At 38.2% G+C, this 20,047-nt stretch overlaps 1 protein-coding gene across 2 annotated transcripts; it reads left to right on the top strand.

The window, feature by feature from the left end:
- The first annotated feature begins 3,887 nt into the window (after nt 1-3,887).
- On the top strand, nt 3,888-19,672 carry LOC306847162 (uncharacterized protein). Of its 2 annotated transcripts, none has more exons than XM_079380965.1 (9): nt 3,888-3,939; nt 6,079-6,206; nt 6,505-6,621; nt 6,712-6,768; nt 8,136-8,273; nt 15,256-15,306; nt 15,880-15,993; nt 16,751-16,816; nt 16,986-19,672. In XM_079380965.1, exons 2-9 carry the CDS (start codon nt 6,111-6,113, stop codon nt 17,118-17,120), a joined length of 774 nt encoding a protein of 257 aa, XP_079237091.1. In that variant the 5' UTR covers nt 3,888-3,939; nt 6,079-6,110; the 3' UTR covers nt 17,121-19,672. The 2 variants fall into 2 exon arrangements, with proteins under 2 accessions (XP_079237091.1, XP_079237092.1); XM_079380966.1 differs by having other exon boundaries at nt 3,924-4,080.
- The last annotated feature ends 375 nt before the right edge of the window (nt 19,673-20,047 follow it).

A 20,047-nucleotide genomic window follows, 5' to 3' on the forward strand; every position in this document is an offset into this window, starting at 1 on the left:
TCAAATGTTTTTGGGATTTCACATTTTAAAGAACTGTAACAATGTCCCTAAACCAAATGTAACAATTTGGGTGAAATGGAATTAATTACCCGTTCAAACACTCTAGGTGAGATTTCCAATTCAAAGAGTTCTGAAAATTCTGAATAAGAATAGAAGTTACCATCCTTTTTTAACAAATCTAAAACAAAAATAACACCTTTGTCAAACCAGTTTTTCATAAAGACAGATTTTTTTCCATGCAGCGTGGTGCATATGGATGGACGCTCTCTCTTCAGGGCTGACAGAGTAGCAGCAACCTCTGGTAAAAACAAGGGTGGTGGAGTATGCATTTATGTAAATAAATCATGGTGCAAAGACTCTGTCATTGTTGATACCTACTGCTCTGCTGAGCTGGAGTTCCTGATTATCAAGTGCAGGCCATTCTATCTACCACGTGAGTTTACTTGCATTGTTGCTGCTGCAGTTTATGTACCTCCGGACGCTAATGCTAACGTGGCTATGAAAGAACTCTGTGCTGCTATTAGCAAATTACAAACCCTGCACCCGGATGGAGCCTTTATTGTTGCTGGGGACTTCAATCACTGCACTCTTAGATCTGTTCTCCCTAAATTTAATCAAAATGTCTCCTGCACTACAAGAGGACATAAAACATTGGACCACGTTTATACTAATGTGAGTGATGCCTACAAAGTCACACCCCTCCCCCACCTGGGTCAGTCTGATCACCTCTCTTTGTTCCTGCTCCCCAAGTATACCCCGGTCATCAAACGTGTGAAACCTACAACAAGGACTGTTAAAATCTGGCTGGAAGGTGCTGACTCCACTCTTCAACATCAATTCCAGCTCACAGAATGGAGTGAGTTTGCTGCCCAGGCCACCACAAACTCTCAGATTAACATTGACACTTAATCCAACTCTGTCATGGAGCACATCAACAGCTGTGTGAGCAGAGTGACTACACACAAAAAAATAAAAATCTTCCCCAATCAGAAGCCCTGGATGAACAGAGAGGTTCGCCTCCTGCTCAAAGCAAGGAGACCAGGAGGCTTACAGCTCAGCCAGAGCCAACCTGAGGAAGGGTATCTGCCAGGCCAAACTCACACACAAACAGAAGATTGAAGATCACTTCAATTCTTCAGACCCCCGGCGTATGTGGCAAGGCATACAATCTATCACAGATTACAAACCACCTAACTCTGTGCCCCCCTCCAGCTCTGCCTCCCTCCCAAACGAGCTCAACCACTTTTATGCTCGTTTTGATCAAAATAATAAGGAGATCTCACTCAAAGCTGAGCATCAACCCAGTGAACTGCCTCTCACTCTCTCCACATCAGACGTTTACTCCACTTTGCGTAAGGTGAATGCACGGAAGGCAGCTGGCCCTGACGGAATACCTGGTCGTGTGCTTAAAGCCTGTGCGGAGCAGCTAGCTGAGGTCTTCACGGACATTTTCAATCTGTCCCTGGCCCAAACAACTGTCCCCACTATCTTCAAAACCTCCACCATCGTACCAGTACCGAAACATTCCACTGCCTCGGTCCCTAACGACTTCCGTCCTGTTGCACTCACCCCCATCATTGCCAAGTGTTTTGAGAAACTGGTTGCATCCCACCTAAAATCCTGTCTCCCTGCTACACTGGACCCATTCCAATTTGCCTATCGCCACAATAGGTCAACAGAGGACGCCATCTCAACAGCGCTTCACTCTGCCCTCACCCACCTGGACAGTCAAAACACACATGTGAGAATGCTGTTCATGGACTTCAGTTCTGCATTTAATACAGTAGTCCCCTCCAAGCTGATCTCCAAGCTCAGCCTGCTGGGAATCAGCACACCCATCTGTAATTGGATTCTAGATTTTCTGACTAACAGACCTCAGTCCGTCAAGTTAGATAACCTCTCCTCCTCCATCATCACCCTGAACACCGGCGTGCCACAGGGCTGCGTACTGAGCCCTCTCCTGTACTCCCTCTTCACCCATGACTGTGTTCCTGTTTATGGCTCCAACACCATAATCAAATTTGCAGATGACACCACGGTGGTAGGTCTGATCAAGGATGACGATGAATCAGCCTTCAGGGATGAGGTGCAGCACCTGGCTGTATGGTGTGCCACCAATAATCTACAGCTAAACACCCAGAAGACAAAGGAGATCATTGTGGACTTCAGGCGGACTAGGAGTCATGCACACACACCCATCTACATCAACGGAGCTGAAGTGGAGCGTGTGTCGAGTTTCAAGTTCCTTGGCATCCACATCTCTGATGACCTCACCTGGTCCCATAACACCTCTACTCTGGTCAAAAAGGCACAGCAGCGCCTTTACTTCTTAAGGAGCCTTAAGAAAGTTCACCTGAATCCCAGGATCCTTGTGGAATTCTACCGCTGTACCATTGAGAGCATACTCACGAACTGCATCTCAGTATGGTACAGCAATTGCTCCGCATCTGACCGCAAAGCACTCCAGCGGGTGGTGAAAACTGCTCAACGGATCACCGGCACCCAGTTAACTTCCATTGAGAACATTTATTATAAGCGCTGTCTGGGCAGGGCAAGAAACATCATCAAGGATGCCTCTCACCCTAACCATGGACTTTTCACCCTCCTTCCATCCGGCAGGCGTTACAGGTGCCTACGCTCTCGCACCAGTAGGCTCAGGAAGAGCTTCTTCCCCGAAGCTGTGACACTTCTGAACGCCACACCACTAATCTAACTCCTGCACCTGCTTATTACTGCACTGGTCACAGTACTTTACACACATGCATTTGCACTACTCATATTTTGCACAGACTGCACATTGTTAAAGTCATTACACTATAAACTGTTTAAAGTTGTTACTGTACAAGCACAGTAAACTATTTCTATAAAATATTGCACTACTGCTATTTTGCATAGAATACATTGTTCTATCAATACTTTGCACACTCATCCAGCTGTATTTATGTATTACCACTGTTCTCACGTTTCTGCTGTTCATAATGTGTATATATAATCTGTAATCTATATAATCTACATTGCTCTGTTCATAATGTACATACAATCCCTACATTGCATTCCTATTTTATATTCTGTATATACTCTGCTCAATACTGTATATAACAATTCCACTGTATATTCTGTAAATCATATCTTCACTTACTCTGCACTTATATGTATATAAAACACTATATTCTTGCACTTCTGGTTAGATGCTAACTGCATTTCATTAGCTCTGTACTTGTACTCTGCATAAATGACAATAAAGTTGAATCTAATCTAATCTAATCTAATTCTGATTATTCCATAGAATACATCTATGAGGGGAAAAATTGTGCATATTGGAAAGCTGCCGCGGTGATTTGTGTGCAATACGTCGTGCTTGGTTTATATTATTATTAAGATGAGCTCTCAGGAGAGACACGGAGCGGCATCATCGTCCTCCTCAGCTTGTCCCACACAAGCTGAGGAGGTGATGCCGCTCCGTGCTTCCAGGTCAGAGAGCAGCTGTCCATCAAAAGCTCACTAGCCAATCAGAGCGGATCGCTGTTAAGCCCGCCCCCACGAGAGGTTTGTGCCAAAACAGCAAACGAAAATTTGCGAAGCGTAAGCGAAATCTGTAGCAACGCATTCAGAATCCACGATTTGCGAAAACGAATCTATGAAAATCATTAACAAATAATTAAGCCTATTTGAAGAGCATGTTACATTTGTGCGACTGAGTTAATTTTTTTCATTTTCATTGTGTTTTTCTTCTTTTGTAATGGCATATTTTTGATCGTTTCTGGAAAAGTTACGTTTGTTTTTATAAAGTTATGTTCATTTTTATTGACACAAAAATAATTCCATATCTCAGCACCCGTACCGTAAGTGCACGATTAGACGCGCATATATAAAAAAAGTGCGGCTGGCTTGACCGTGTTTTTCAAAGTGCGGCTGGCTTGACTGCAGTGAGCTGCAGAGGTAAGTAGCATCACGCGCGTCTTTGAATGAATATCGATTTGGGACGGGAACGCGCGCGCGGCCTCACCTATAGTATACATGACAGCACTGAAGGTTACACGCCTTTAGGATTTGGGAAGCAGTAGACAATACAGCACTGGGGTGAGTCGCTCTGTTTAGCGTTATTCGTGGCGCAGTTATGCTCAGAAATAGTTGCATGCTGTCATAGTGCGGGACACTGCGGATGCGAGGAGACTGATGAAGCTGCACGTTTTGTCCTAAGTCTATTTTTGGCTGCTCATCTTGCCTTCAAGGCTAAGAAAGCATTTAATATCTCATCCGTTGAACATGTGAAATAGCTGTATATGATAAAAATGCACGCAAAGACATGTAAAGATGCGCTCTTTAATACATTATGATCCTTATATAGATTTGAAATGGTCTGCTGATGGAATATGTAAGGCTGTATGCAATAGCCTATTGTAAAGATAGGCCTGCTGGAGGCAATATTTGGGGTTCCTCAGACTGACACATTGGCGAATCCCTTTGGAGATCTTTATAGAGATCTTAGTTGCTTTGAATATCATATTTTTAGACTAAATGAAGTACATCAAGTGCCTAAAAACCTCTCCTTTATGATGGGTAAATGGAGTAACCAGTTTTTGTAGGAACTTGTGGGTTTATCTTATTCCTCAGAGAGGCTGTCCTATTTGAAAAGGTGTCTAGACACTCTAGAGAGGGTTCAGAGGGATGTATACTGTTTAGGATGGGTTGTGGACTGGTGGAAGTTTTTTTTTTTCATCACCAAATGATTATTATTATTTTTTTTCTGCAAACACAAAATATTTTGTGTAATGTTGGTAACCAAACAGTTTAGTTCCCATTGAATTACTATAATTTCTCTAAATATCTCAGGTTTATAACAATATGAAAGTGATTAAATGATGACAAAATTTTCATTTTTGGGTGAACTATATCTTTTATAGTTTAAAGCATATTTTTCCCATTGAAATTCAAGTCAAAGAGTTTCATAATGGAATACTAGCAAAGTACACTTTCAACAAAGTGAAGTAATATACATTACACTTAAGCCTAGTTATTTCTACAGTGATCAGTGATATGACACTTTTATGTTATTTTGCACAAAAATTTTGCATTGATCACTGTTCTGTTTTAATGGATTATAGAAAATGGAGTGAAAAAAGAGATGCGTGAAGTCAGTCATCACGTTTATTTATATAGTGCTTTATACAATACAGAATGTTTCAAACAGCTCCACAGGAGTAAAGCATTGTCAAATTTCAATAACTATAAAATGACTTCAGTTTCAGCAGTAAAACAGCTCTACAGAAGATAATTACCATTGTTTGGGTCAAGGCAGTTAAGTGATTCGATTCAGTTTAATAACAGTGTCAATGTTACAGAGTTGATCAAATTTTGAAACAAATTCTATCCAGCTATAAAACAGCTCTAAAGAAAACAACAGTGTCGTTATTCAGATTAATTGACCTTGATTCAGTTCTGTATTTTCCTTATTAACCAAACGACTGCAATGGCAGCTCTACTGAAGACAGCAGTGTCATTAACCATTTCAGTTCAGTTCTCATCCAGTCCTGTCAGTGCAGTCAAATTTATAATATTTCTAAAAGTTAATTCTCTATTAAGCACCATTTTTAAGCACATGAGTATTAACTAAATATTGTGATGTAATGATGTTTGCTATAGCAGTTGTGTACACTTTATCAGTTTAGGGTTAGTAACGATAAATACATTTACAGGTCAGTAACCACATATTTGAGATTATGGGTTGTGAGTTTAAGAATGGTCCATTGAAAAACCCATATTAGGCTAATCTGATCACTGCATCCCTCTATGGTGCACCTTTAGGCCAGAGATATAGCATGGAAAAATATGATTTCTTGACATCAGTAAACTTTTAATAGACTTTCCGGCACAAATCACACCATGAGCATAACCTTTTTGAGCGTTAATGCGATTTAATGCTCAGTCATCCATATTTTTGTCCTTTTCATTCGGTCCTGCACTGTCCTTATCTGTCTTCATTCTTATTTCTCTCTTTTTCCCTATTCAGTTCGGTTTCTTCTTCATAACCAGCTGTATTCTTACACTTCTTATCGCCAACTGATTCTCTGATTTTAGCATAGCCAGGCCTCAAACTGCCTGACATCAGCATGGGCATTGAGAGTCAGGGCCCCACGCGCCCTGCAGGAAACCTGACGCCAAAGCAGGTCAAGACATTTCAGAATGTGGAGCCGAAAGCGCTGGGGGTGAGCGTCACGTTCACTGCAACAAATATCATACCAAATGCATAAAAAAGTGCACTGGAATATCTTCCATACACCAGAGTTCCAGTTATTTCTCATACTGTAAGCCACAGTGTTGCACATTTCATGCAATGTAATAGCTTTGTAATAATTTAATTATGCAAATGTTCGAAGCTATTTAGAGTGTCAAAAAATTCCTCAAAATTAAATCTTTGACATCAAATAAAAGTATAATGTTATAAAACCATTGAAATGGCATTTTTGGCAGGTTAAGTTCATTGAGCTTGTTTTGTTGTTTCAGTCCATTCAGATCATCATTGCAGTCTTGTGCTTGTGTCTGAGCGTCACCATTCTTCAGATCTATGAAGAGGTTCACTTCTCTGCTGATGTCATTGTTGTGGTGGTGATTGTTGTTCAGGTAAGCTGAATGGACCTTAAAAGCAGAGTGTTTAATCAATTATGAATCCAGTTGTTACTAAGGATGTTACAAAAATTCTCTTGTTATCAGCTGCTTGTGTCTGGATCCATTTTAATCCATGCTGGACGCTTCCCGTCTCTGTTCTGGGTGAGTACAAGTTCAAGGTTTGCAGAGTTAATGAAACTATACTAACCTACTCACCTACCCACCCTGGACCGTAACTAATAGTCAACATTTTGGACACGCTTGACTAAATTTATATTTCGCTTATTTTTTTAATGCATTTGATTGAGATTAGTTTTGTAGAAAATACTAATTATTCCTTTTTCGTTTATGTTTCTTAAAAGTTGTTTTGGTTTTGGAGCAGATAGTGAATGTTTAATGTTATGCATAAATGATTGAAATTAGTTTTATAGAAAAATATGAATCATGCCTGTTTACGATTTTTTTTAAAGGTTGTTTTGTTTTTTTGTTTTGTGTTTGTTTTGTTTTGTTTTGGAACAGATAGTGAATGTTTAATGTTTATGAAAAATAGTAACTGTTTATGGTTTTCTTAAAAGTTGTTTTGTTTGCTTTTGTACACTCTTAAAAATAAAGGTGCTTCAAAGGGTTCTTCAAGCGATGCCATAGAAGAACCATTTTTGATTCCAGAACCATTTTTAAAGAACCATCGCTTCCTTACCTTTTTATAATCTGAAGAACCTTCTTTCGCCACAAAGAACCTTTTGTGAAACAGAAAGGTTCTTCAGATGTTAAAGGCTCTTTATGGAACCATTTAGACAAAAAGGTTCTTCTATGGCATCGTGAAGCACCTTTAGTTTTAAGAGTGTAGCAGATAGTGAATTCTTAATGTTTATGCATAAATGTTTGAAATTAATTTTGTAGGAAAATATAAGTAGTGATTTTCTTAAAAGTTGTTTTGTTTCTGTTATATTTGGCGTTTGTTTTGTCTTCTTGTTTTTTGTTTTGTTTTGTTTTGTGTTGTTTCTTTTGGTTTTGGAACAGAAAAAAGACAACTAGATTAGTTTGAATGAAAGATTAGTGCATTAGTTGAAGAGTGTGTTCAAGTGTGGTAGTTAAGTGCTTGCAGAAGAGGTGTTTCTTCATCTGTTTTTTGAAAGTGTGATGATTTCAGCTGTTGGTGGACGCTGGTAGCAGGTTGGCAGGAGAGGTATTTGGTTTGGAGCCAACAATCACATAACTACATATTAGTCACTCATGTGAACTACTTGAAACCTGTCGAGCTTTAATCTATACAACGAAGTAGAACAAGTTTACAAGAGAGTTTTGATCTGGTCCTTACATAATGCTTGCCCATGCTTCCATTTTCATAGTTTGTTGACTGTGAAAAATAATCATCATAAAAAAGTATGTGTGTCCAAACTGTTGAATGGCATTGTATTTCAAAGTTGTTTTTTTCAGTAATGCATTGTCTTTAATTTTTCAGTGTTTTATCAAATTACAGTAAATGAGTTATATGAGCTGCAAAGTAACTTCTGTCCCACCATGTGAAGGTGAAAGCCACACTGGTTGCTCACCTGGTCAGTGCAGCGTTTTCCACTGCTGTTCTTGGGCTGCTGTCCCGTCACCTGCCTTACCGTCAGGACACGTACCACTGTGAGCACTGCAGGAGACTGGAGATCTATGCTGTGGTGAGCTCACACAACTGCTACTCTCTCACTGCACTGCTGAGCGCCTTGCATTATGGGAAGATGGGTTTGCACATATAAACATGTAGATATGTATGCATACAGTATATTGATGATGAATGCATGTGGGTGAGTTTTGGGTGCACTGGAAAGGATAAAACACTGTAAGTGGGTGATGATGTGATGAACTGGCCACATCAACTTTCTTGTTACAGTTTTTTCTTTAAGCAATTTCCTTGATGCCTTTTCAAAGGACTGTACCGAAGTGCAAAACATAGCATCTTCAAAAGTTTCAATAATTATGCGTGTCTGTCAAAGGCCAGGTCTGTATACTTCACATGGTTGAAGAATTTTTGTGAATCTTTAGTAAAGACCTGTTTGTCTGCTTTTTTATATAAAGTCAAAGTAGTGCTTTCAAAGTTGGAAACTGTTTTATAGTAGAATATTGGTTTGCTTAAACCTTGCATTAATAATACGTATCATTTGATTAGACCTTCTGTTTAATTTGTTGCCTGTGTAGGAGCTTAATGAATTGAAGGATTATGTTGAAATGAATTTAATATACAGAGAAAAAAGACAGGTAATGTTGTTACTTGACATCTGATTTGATGTGGGATTGTGTTTATGCAACTTCTACTTTTTTTTTTTTTTTTTGATTCTTTATTTATTACAGATTTTTGATTTACAACTTTTTACAGCAGTGCCCTAGATCTGCCCATATATAAAAAATAAAAATAAAAAAAAGGTGATAAATAAAATTACATAAATATATGTCATCTCAGGATTTCGAGAGGTCTGATAAATTGTCAGTAAGGTCTAACCAAAATTGTATTGTCTTTCTGGTGGCACCATGTATTTTGGCCGTGGTACACTCCAACCGGGCAATGTCCAGCAAGTATGACATCCACGTCAATCTAACTGGGATAGATGGATCCAGCCACAGTTTTAAAATAACCTTTTTAGCAGCAGTAAGAGCAGCAGACAGAATCCTTTTTTGATTGACAGACAACGATAGTGATGAATCATCCAGCAAAAGAAAAAGCAGTGGGTCCTTTTGGATCTGAGTCTTCAGAAGATCCGACAATAAGTCCTGTACCAAGGCCCAGACCGAGGCAATTCGGGGACAGTCCCAGAACATATGTATATATGTACCTTGACTAGAGCTATTACACAGGTGACAGAAGGGGTCAGACTTTCTTTTCATTTTATATAATAAACAAGGAGTGGCATATGCCTTATAGATGAACTTATAATGGATCATTTGGTGAGCTGGGTTTTTAGAGGTAGCAAAACAATTTCCCCAGACGTTGTCCCAATCAATCACAGTGTCAAGTTCTCTTGCCCAGAAACCTTCAATCGGAATGTTTGAATACTGTCGTACTACAAGTGATGTATAAATTATATTCACAATACCTCTGGAAGCCATACTAGAATCTATCCAATTTACCATAGGATGAGGAGATATTTTAATCGACCAGGGTACTCCGTAAGCTTTCAGTGCAGATCTTAATCTTAAATACAGAAAAAAGGAAAATCCTGGGAGCGAGAACTCATCCTTTAGCATCTGAAAGGACTTAAGCCCATAATCGTTGTACAGGTCTTTTAAAGTGTAGATACCACATTCAGTCCAGCATTTGGAAACGAACGGTTTGTTGCCAGTACAAAGATTATTATTATGCCAAATGGGGGTAGAGTCACTGTAAGAATCTGAAGCTCCCATAATCTTCTCTGCTGCTTTCCAGGTTTTGATAGAATGGCATATAATTGGACCAAACTTTTCCAAAACTTTCTTCAATATTCCCGTAAAGGGTAAATCCTGTAGACGCAATGGGTAAATAATATTAGTTTCTAAAGCCCGCCATGGGACAGGGGAGTCAACATCTAGCCAAGTCCTAAGTGGTCTCATCTGGTATGATAAATAATAGGACCAAAAATCTGGTAGGGATAAGCCACCATGAGGTTTTAGCCGGTGCATCGATTTAAAACGAATTCTAGGCCGTTTATTATTCCACAAGAATTTGGATACTACTTTATTGATCTCATTAAAATAGCCAATAGGTGGTGTCAGAGGTAACACTGAAAATAAAAAGCTTAGCCTCGGAAGTATATTCATCTTAACGGTGGCTATCCTTCCATGAAGAGCCAGACAGAGTGGAGACCAACACAGAAGATCGCTCTTAATCTTATCCAGAAGAGACTGATAGTTCCACTTGGAAATGCGAGATAATGAAGGAAAAACTCTGATTCCAAGATAATTAAATTGGTCGCTGACAGGAATTGTAGTGGGTAAATTCTGAATCTCTGATTTAGCAGCTAAATTAAGGGGCATAAGTATGGATTTGCTCCAATTAATCTTGTAACCAGACAGTTTACCGAATGTATCAAATAATTTTAAGCATTCCTTAACCGAGTCTGTGATGTTTGATATATACAACAAAACATCATCAGCGTAGAGTGATATTTTATGGGATGTATTCATACAACTTATTGGAACTATTGCAGAACATTGTCTGATTGCTTGGGCCAAAGGCTCTAATGACAAATTAAAAAGCAAGGGTGACAGGGGACAGCCTTGACGAGTGCCCCTGCCAAGATAAAAGGAAGGGGAGATAGAAGAACCAGTGATTACTCTGGCTGAGCATTTAGAATAAATAGTTTTGACTGCTTGTAGAAAAAAGGAGCCAAACTCAAAATATTCTAAGACAGACCACAAAAAGCTCCACTCGATTCTGTCGAATGCTTTCTCTGCATCCAGAGAAAGGATTGCAGAGGAAGCTGTATATGAGTCTGCTTGTTGAATAATATGCAGAAGCCTACGTATATTGTCTGCAGCAAATCTCCCCCTTAGAAAACCTGATTGATCATAGGTAATCAGGTCTCCTATACATCGATCCAATCTTAAGGCCAGGACCTTTGCCAACAGCTTTGAATCTGTGGATAGAAGGCTAATTGGCCTGTAGCTAGAGCATTCAAGTGGATCCTTACCTTTCTTCAGTAGCAAAGTTATTAAAGCTGTAGTTTGGTCCCTATGTAAAGCCCCTTTTTCTAACGCAAAGTTAAGAGAATTAAGAATCAAAGGCGCTATTATGTCCCATAATATCTTCAGTAACTCTGGGGGAATCCCATCTAGCCCAGGTGCTTTATTACTATTCATGCAATCCAAGGCGGATTTTAATTCCTCGATTGTCAAAGGGCTATCCAATATGTTGCGCTGAGAGTCATTTAATTTGGGTAGATTTAACTGTTTAAGGAATAAATCAAAGTTTGTTGGGTCAGAGTTGGAATCTGAAGTGTACAAAAGTTGGTAGTAGTTTCCAAATACCCTATTTACATCCTTAGGTTGAGTGTATACTGAGCCCTCATGTCTAATAGCTGATATACTAGTCTTAGATTCATTATCTTTCAACCTCAAAGCCAACAGCTTGGAAGACCGTTCTCCATGGAAATAATATGATTGTCTAGTACGATGTATGATGAATTCAGCTCTATGTAAATATATGGATTTTAATTCCGATTTAAGGACATTTACTATTTTGGTTTTGGTCTCACAAAAGTTATTTTTTAATTCCTTTTCTAGTAGATCAATTTGTTTTTCTAATTCAAATTTACGGCTCTCCCTACGCTTTTTATTAAAGGACGAAAAACTTATACATTTACCTCTAATAAAACATTTTGTGGTTTCCCATAATACTTGGGGGTCAGAGGCTGAATCTCTGTTAATCTGTAAAAACTCCATCAAGGAGCTGCGTAACTCAGACACAAATGTACAGTCCTGTAACAAGGAGGTATTAAATCTCCATCGATTGCTTTTAGTGCCCAATGATGCGGGGGTTAAAGATGTAATTATCGGAGAATGATCAGATAAAAGAATCGGTAGAATATTAACTTTACTAATATAGGGAATCAGTGAAGGGGACATAAGTAGATAATCAATCCTTGAATAACTCTTATGACGAGCTGAAAAGAATGTATAATCCCTAGCCCCATCATTTTGTAACCGCCAAACGTCGCATATATTAGAGTGTCGCAAAAAGGAATTAAAACATCCAGAGATCACTGAATCAGACTTAGAGACATGAGATCTATCCAACTGGGGGTCCAACACCGCGTTAAAATCGCCCCCTAACACCACAAGACAGTCCTCTAAACTCACAACTAAACGTAGTAATTCTTGAAAAAATGAGTTATCACCCTCGGTGGGTGCATATATAGACATAAAAGCATAATTAGTATTATTTAAGGAAACAACAGCATAAGTGATTCGGCCTTCTGTATCTCCACCAGTTCTTATAATTGAAAAACCACTATTACGTTTAATCACTATCAGCACCCCTTTAGTTTTGTTAACAGCCGAAGAGGCAGATATCACTTTAAAATATCTATTTTGAAAGCGATGCACGTCCACTGATTTCAAATGTGACTCTTGTATAAGAGCAATAGAGACCTTTTTGCTTCTTAGGTAATCTAAGCATTTGGTTCGCTTAACAGGGCTGTTTAACCCATTGACGTTCCATGACAAAATATTTATAGCCATATATTAAAAAGAGAAAAGCAACTCACACCAACCACTAAGATGGGAGGACCAGAAAGTAATCGACCAGAAAGTAATCCACCAGAAAGATAACGGTGATCAGAGCATATGCATATGCATCTGGACATACAAATATTACGCAAACTAATACATAGGCATACATTAGACCAATTAAACTTACGTGGGCAGTCCGGGGCATAGAACAAAACAACAAAAATAAGAACAATGACAAAAACAAAAACAAAATGGGCAGTAAACAAAGAGTTAGAACACACTCTTCTATCTGCCCTCAAAGTAACAGCCTTTGGATACGCGACCACCCTAGCCGTCCGGCTCGTCCGTCAACATCTGACTCGGTCATTTTTAGGATGGAGAGACTGTCAAATTTTCTCAGCAATGTCCTCCATAGGAACTGCAGATTCATCCTCGTTCACCTCGGATTCTCGTGACGCAACCGCTACATCTTTCTTCAAAGAAGACTTTGTGGCGGGATCCAGATTGAGAACGAACTTTTCAACCTCTGCCGGTGTCTCGAGGTGAGAAATCTTCCCTCGGTGAGTAACTTTCACTACCGCGGGGTAAACCACAAAGGATGATATCCCCAGCTGAGTTAGTTTCTTCCTCGCCGATGCCATCGCTTTCCTTTTAGACGCCGTGTGAGTGCTATAGTCTGGGAAAAAAAGCAGCGGCGCTCCCATATGAAGAATTTGTCCAGCGCTTCGGGCTCCATTCAGGATTGCATTCCGGTCTCGATAACGCAGCATCTTGAAGATGAATGTACGAGGGGTTGATTTCGAACGTTCGCCGCTGTAAATACGGTGGGCTCTTTCAATCTCCATTTCTTTGCCAGCAAGAGAGGGAATCCATTTAGGAAGATGATTCTGTATAAATCCCAGAGGGTCATCTCCTTCTACTCCTTCTTTCAGCCCCACTAGACGGATATTGGACTGGCGACTTTTATCTTCGATTCTCGCCAACTTTTCCTGAAGAGAGTCCACTGCCAGCTTGACCTCCACGGTGTCTTTTTTTGCGTGACGAAGAGCTGTTTGCATGTTGTCAAAGTTGTTTCTTATCAGACGAACATCTTCTTCCAGAACTCCAAGTCTATCCGCAATTGGAGCGAATTCTTCCTTAAACAGTTCCCTGACGAGACTGAGGTGCATCTTTAACTCGTCGGCAACAATGGCCCGAAGTTCCCCTTCAGGAACATGATTAGGATCTTTAACTCGCTTTTTTTCTGGCGAAGCCAGTGTCAATTGACGTTTTGCCATCTTCATTCGTATCTCCTTTAAAACACTCAAAAGCTTACCGAATACTGATAGTTTTACTGAGAAAAAGAACAGATTAAGGGTACCGAGTCAGGGAGCTGTCGAACTACACTGCCATTGCCATCGGTGGGTCACGTGATCTCCTGCAACTTCTACTTTATTAAATTGCTTTAAATTGGAAACCAGTTTAAGCAATTTGATCGAAATATATAATTGTAATTGGTTTATCATAATTTTTAATTGTTGTGAGAGATGAGTTATTGGCATAATCACAATGATAGTTTCACGTCTCTCCTATTAGTTTGTTACTGCTTTGTAATGTATAATTTGTCTTATTATTTATTTATAAGAGAGTAGATTAATAACTATAAGGATACAGACCCTTTGCACTTGGTACAGACTTTTTTCCAATGAAGGAGAAAATGAATAAAATCAGTGCCCTTTCAAGGTATTTGGACAGTAAAGTGAAATGTTTTTAAACACAAATTATTTTAGATCTAAAATGGAAAATGCGGAAAATAAAAATGTATAAAATGGGATATTAAGATGGAATATTGCTGTTCTCTTGGTTTGAAGTTTTTATTTTTACTGTACATTTTTGACTGATGCTCATGTTTGTAATGGGTTTTTTTTTTTTTGGGCAAGATTTACTAACAGCTTTCACCAGCACTAACCCTCTTTTGGCATGAAAAACACTAAAAACGCAGTGAGTTTAAATGAATCATGCAAGGTGGTTTGCTAATGTATACGCTATTCAGTTTACTGGTATCTCCACCATCATTTAACGTCCAAAAACAGCATATATTAACCTCCCACTCCCATCTGTACTTTTATGGGATTGCACTCTCGTACTAATTTGCCCTGTTTAGTAAATCTGGTCCTTGGTCTGACACCAACTAAACTCAAAAGGTATCTGGAAAAAAGTGAATCATTTCTTTCAGTAAGAAACATCGTTAATATTAGCTGTCCAATTATGTCTATGTCCTATGGGGCTTGTCCCAATCTCAGAAGTCCAAAACCTCTCTGAGGGCACTGTCGTTTGTCAAGGAAGCCAAAAAACTGTAACAGTTTTTCTAAATTGGCTAATTGGGTGTGCTTGCAGCTACATTTGTATATGGATAATAGCTTTATAGCTGCATTTACAAAATTCAACATCATTTTGTCTTTTGTGTCTGCTTTTCCAAAGCAACAACATTGTTTCAGGAAGTGCACTTATACTGTCGAGAGAAATTGTAAAGTAAGTAATTCTTACCTTTTATGTTTGCCTTTGTTTATATGAATGTGCTTAATTATATGCTGATAATGCAAGAAAAAAAAACAGGTAAATAGCAAGTAACATTTTTGTTGTTTTTAAGGCAATTCAAGCATAATTCAGTTAATTCAGGTAAACTGGGTCATCACCAGTGTGACAGCATCTCAGAAAGTGGTCCAATTTGCCTGAATTCACCCTACAGTTCAGGATCTGCTTATTTTTCTTATCTTTCTCAAAAAAATGACTAGTAGCTTTGTGTATATTTGAAGGCGAGAGAATGCATATGGTAGCAGGCCGTGGGTTATTTTGAAGACTGTGTTGTCAGTTTTGCACTTTGCAGTTTTGCACCTTTAATTATTTGCAGATGTGCTATGAAAACTCAGATGGTCACTCTTGCTAACGTTTTTTTAATATTTCAGCAATATCAGCTTTAGCTTACTGATGTGCTTGTCCATGTTTGTAACTAACTGAAAGAGGAAATCTCTTGTCAACTAACAAACATTTGGACGAGCATGTGCCTTAGATTGATGTTTTTCTGTCTCTTTCGGCTGCTCTCAGCTCTTGATCGATGGCTTCTTGACCACACTGGTTCTTTTTCTGGTGGTGGAGTTGGCGATCTGCATTGTAACCATCTTGTTTGGACTCAATGCTCTGGCTAAAGGTGGTGTGCAGGTCAGTTAAACACATGCACAATGAAATAGTAGGACTGAGAAAGTATGTTGATTTTGGCGATTGTTTGGCAGGTCAAGGGTCACTTTTCCAAGGGTCAATATACAGTGACATTTTACCTTTGCTCGTAACTGAAGTGGATCATAACAGTCTACACTTTTAAAAATAAAGTTTCTTTATGTTTTCAGTAACATCCATATAACCTTTATATTACACAAAAGGTTCTTGACAGTTGAGGTTCTTTAGGAACCTTTAATTTTCTTTGGGGAACCTAAAATGGTTCTTCAGTGGCATCACTACAATGACCCCAGTTTGGAACCATTATTTTAAGAGTGTAGCGTGACTTATGCATTTGCGCTAAAACTCCTGTTATAATGAATGAAGCTGTCTACAGTTCAGAATGAATCCCTTTTTTGCATTGTATCTGCACTTTGTTGTTTATGATGAGAGAATTCACAAGAGTGCAGAATTCAGTTGGTGAGTGTGCACACTCCTGTCAGATTCCGCCGTTAACTAATAATAATGTTTGTGATTGGCCATTTATGCACTCAACAGAAACATCAATGACTGGCCATACAATCATTAATAGTGTAACAGATTGGTAAACTTCTAGTAAAAATGTGATTTGTTTTCTAAAATAACTCAGCACGAAGAGTGGTGTTCAGAAATATTTTTTATTTGTATTTTACGATCGCCTCTTCTAAATTTTCCTTTCCATGATTAACTAATATAACAGAGAGATCCCTATGTTTTTCTGCAGCTTCCTGGTTTTAGACAGCGTGCTGCCCCATTTCAGCCCGAGGCCGTCACCCCTAGCCAACCTCAGGTACACTCTTAACCAGTTGGGATTCAACCTTGCTTGATTTTGGAAAACATCTAATGTGAAGCTAGAGCTATAGTCAATGCATTGCTTTCTCATCTTTAACTCTTTGTTAGTTCTTGAATCTGTCAACCAATCAAAAGTCTGTTTCTTCCCACTCATTCCGACCCTGCAGGTGGAGGTGTTGGTGTCAGAGGTGGAGCCAATGTCTGAGCGTGAACCTGAACCCAAATCTGAACCGACAGAAGAAATCCCTAGCCCTCCCACTGAACCTCAAGTGGCACCCATTGACTCTTTAACAGACGTTTGATGCTTTGTGCTCCTCTGATCTGTATGTATATTGTAGAGATGAGTGAGGCTTTAGCAGCAAGGGTTTTTGTATTTTAGTGGTGTATGAAATCAACATGATAGGGCTTTGTAATATAGGCCATTATCATCATACTTAAAGGGATGGTTCAACCAAAAGTGTAAATTAATTTGCTCCCTCATGTTGATTAAAACCCATAACTTTCTTTGGTACAATGAAAATGGATGGGGACAAGAGCTTATCAATCTCCAAAAAAGAACAAAAAATCACCATAAAAGCAAAAACAAGAGGTGTGGGTTTCAAAAGACATGAGGGTGAATTTTCATTTTGAGGTGAACTATTGCTTTAACATTGTATTACCTGCGATAAATGACTGCAGAGTTCCTTCTTGTCTGTCAGCTGATGACTTGCAGTGTTTGCAAAGCAGCACAGACTGATGTTCTTCAAATATTCAGGGTTCAAATATTCAAACCTTAACCCTAAATATGAAATTTCTGCAATTAATTTAGCCTAAAACCACTAATTTATCTATTATTTTTAACGTTCATCATTAAAAAATAAGAGGTTACACTTTATTTTAAGGTGTCCTTGTTACAGTGTAATCATGCATTTAAGTACTGAGTAATATTAATGAACTACATGAACTTATTATATGGTTAGGGTTAAGATTTAAGAGTTAAGAGTTTTGTTTAGGGTTACTTGCATGTAATTATGCATAAATTATTTTAAGTACATGTAACGTGCAACAAGGACACCTTAAAATAAAGTGTTACCAAATAAAATAATTTCCGTTTGATGCCATGATAAAATCACTCAAACGTTAAATGCCATCATCATGATATTTGCGTACTGAATGGTGATTGGTCTTCTTTCTTGCATCTGTTTTCATAATGAATTGTGATTGGTGCATGCTTGCATTCTTCCTTGCATATATTTAATCACTCAGAGCATTTACACTGTGCCGTGTAGTTTGATTCTTGCAAAGGCAAAGCAGCTCTAATGTAGCATTTCATTTACTCTGAAACAATCCTAGGTTTAGGTTTTAGGATTTGGTTCCCACAGACATGGAAAACCGGGAAATTCAGGGAAATTGAACATTTATGATTTGGCAAAGTCATGGAAATTAGTGAATATAGATTTTTTTTGTTCTAAATATGCATAGATTTAGAATATTTATTTAGTTAGAAATATTCTAGGTGCAATCTCTATACAATATATTTTTTATTCTTTATGTAATACAACTAGAATAATTGAAATTTATTGATCAAAAATGTGGGAAGCTTGACAGTTCTTTGGCTGCCTTGCAAACCCTGCCGTTTTTGCAGTGTCTATCAGAATAAAGTACTAGATGATGAAAAAAATTACATTAACAATGCAGAAAGATCATAGCATGATTGGTGTAAATGTAATCATAGCTCAGAGAAACTAAATGTTACATATCTTGCAAGGGAAAATGTATGTAAACAATGCAAGCACAGTTGGATCCACTTAAGATCAGGTATTTGGTTTAGATGTAGATTATATATCACACCAGCTTTAAATCATTGTCAACTGTCCTCTACAACTACAACAAACTATATTGTGGGTAATATCATGTTAATAATATCATGTTAATTGAAAAATGGCATCAAACCCACCACTGATCTGCAATAATGAATGCTTCCAATGAGCTAACAAACAAAAAATGTTCTGTATGATATGTTAATGTATGTTACATAATGTAAAAAATTCCCCACACTTTTGGCCTCTTGAGTGTTAGTAGTGTGTGGAAAATCTGATGACACGATGTCTATATTCAACTTATATGCTCACAAGAGAATGGAAAAACATAATATCTTAACAGAATAATATGCATACAAGTTGACTCTATTAAGTTCTTCACTATTAATATCAAACAGTTGCATGAGTTCCCTGTAGATATGTTGTATATTCCTGATTAATGCCATTGGTGCTAGTACACTAGTGCATCTAGAAAATACATTTCAGAGCAGGATGAGGTTTTGTGTGTGAGAAACCTTGTTTTCATCTTTCATTTAATCATTCTGTATCCTTCAGTTACCAATAGATGAGTGAGAGAGAGAGAGAGAGAGGATAACCAGGTTTAAATGGGGAGAGTTAGAAAAGCGCTTTTATGCGTCATCTTTTGTCATTTGTTTGCTTGCCATTGTTGTTTCACAAAGCTTAATAGTTCATCTAATAGTTACTCACTCACAGAACGTCATTTTTGTATCTCTCAAGAATCTGAATTTGTTACATTACAGTCATAATCCAAGGAAATACTGTTTTTATTACAGATCTAACAAACCAAAGCATGTCTTTTCTCTTCTGTATTACTACTGTTTATTTACTTCTGTATCTCTTTTACACAACAACTGTATATTTTCTGCCCTGTTCACCTGTCGCTTCTTGTTTAATTGTGATTTTGAGCATGCTGCTGTGAGTTTCCACTTGACAGGGATCAAAGGAATCGGTGTGACGTTGTAGCACATTCTCATAGTGTTTGAAGCGGTGTATTTTAGGTGCTGAATGAATGTATTAAACCACATTTTTGCACCAACAATGTGAGATTATCATTTATTATTTCACATTTTCATATTTTTAGTGTAGAAAAAGAACCTTGTAGCAGTAAATTGGTGTTTTTCATGCTGGTGTAAAGCACAAATTCTATTGTATTCTATTCTATTCTATTGTTAATTTTACACTTTTGTCCTATAGGATGCTTTTAGCAAGTTAACATTATCATGATAATTTTATGTATACTACTAATAACTAGGGCTGTCAGTTTAACGTGTTAATTAATTATGAAAAATAACGTGATCAAAAATCTCTTAATTTGTGCTCCGCGGATGAACGAAGGTCTTATGAGTTTGGAACGACATGAGGGTGAGTAATTAATCACAGCATTTTCATTTTGGGGTGGAGTAACCCTT

Source organism: Barbus barbus, assembly GCF_936440315.1.
Source record: "Barbus barbus genome assembly, chromosome: 27".
Taxonomy (NCBI): Eukaryota; Metazoa; Chordata; class Actinopteri; order Cypriniformes; family Cyprinidae; genus Barbus; species Barbus barbus.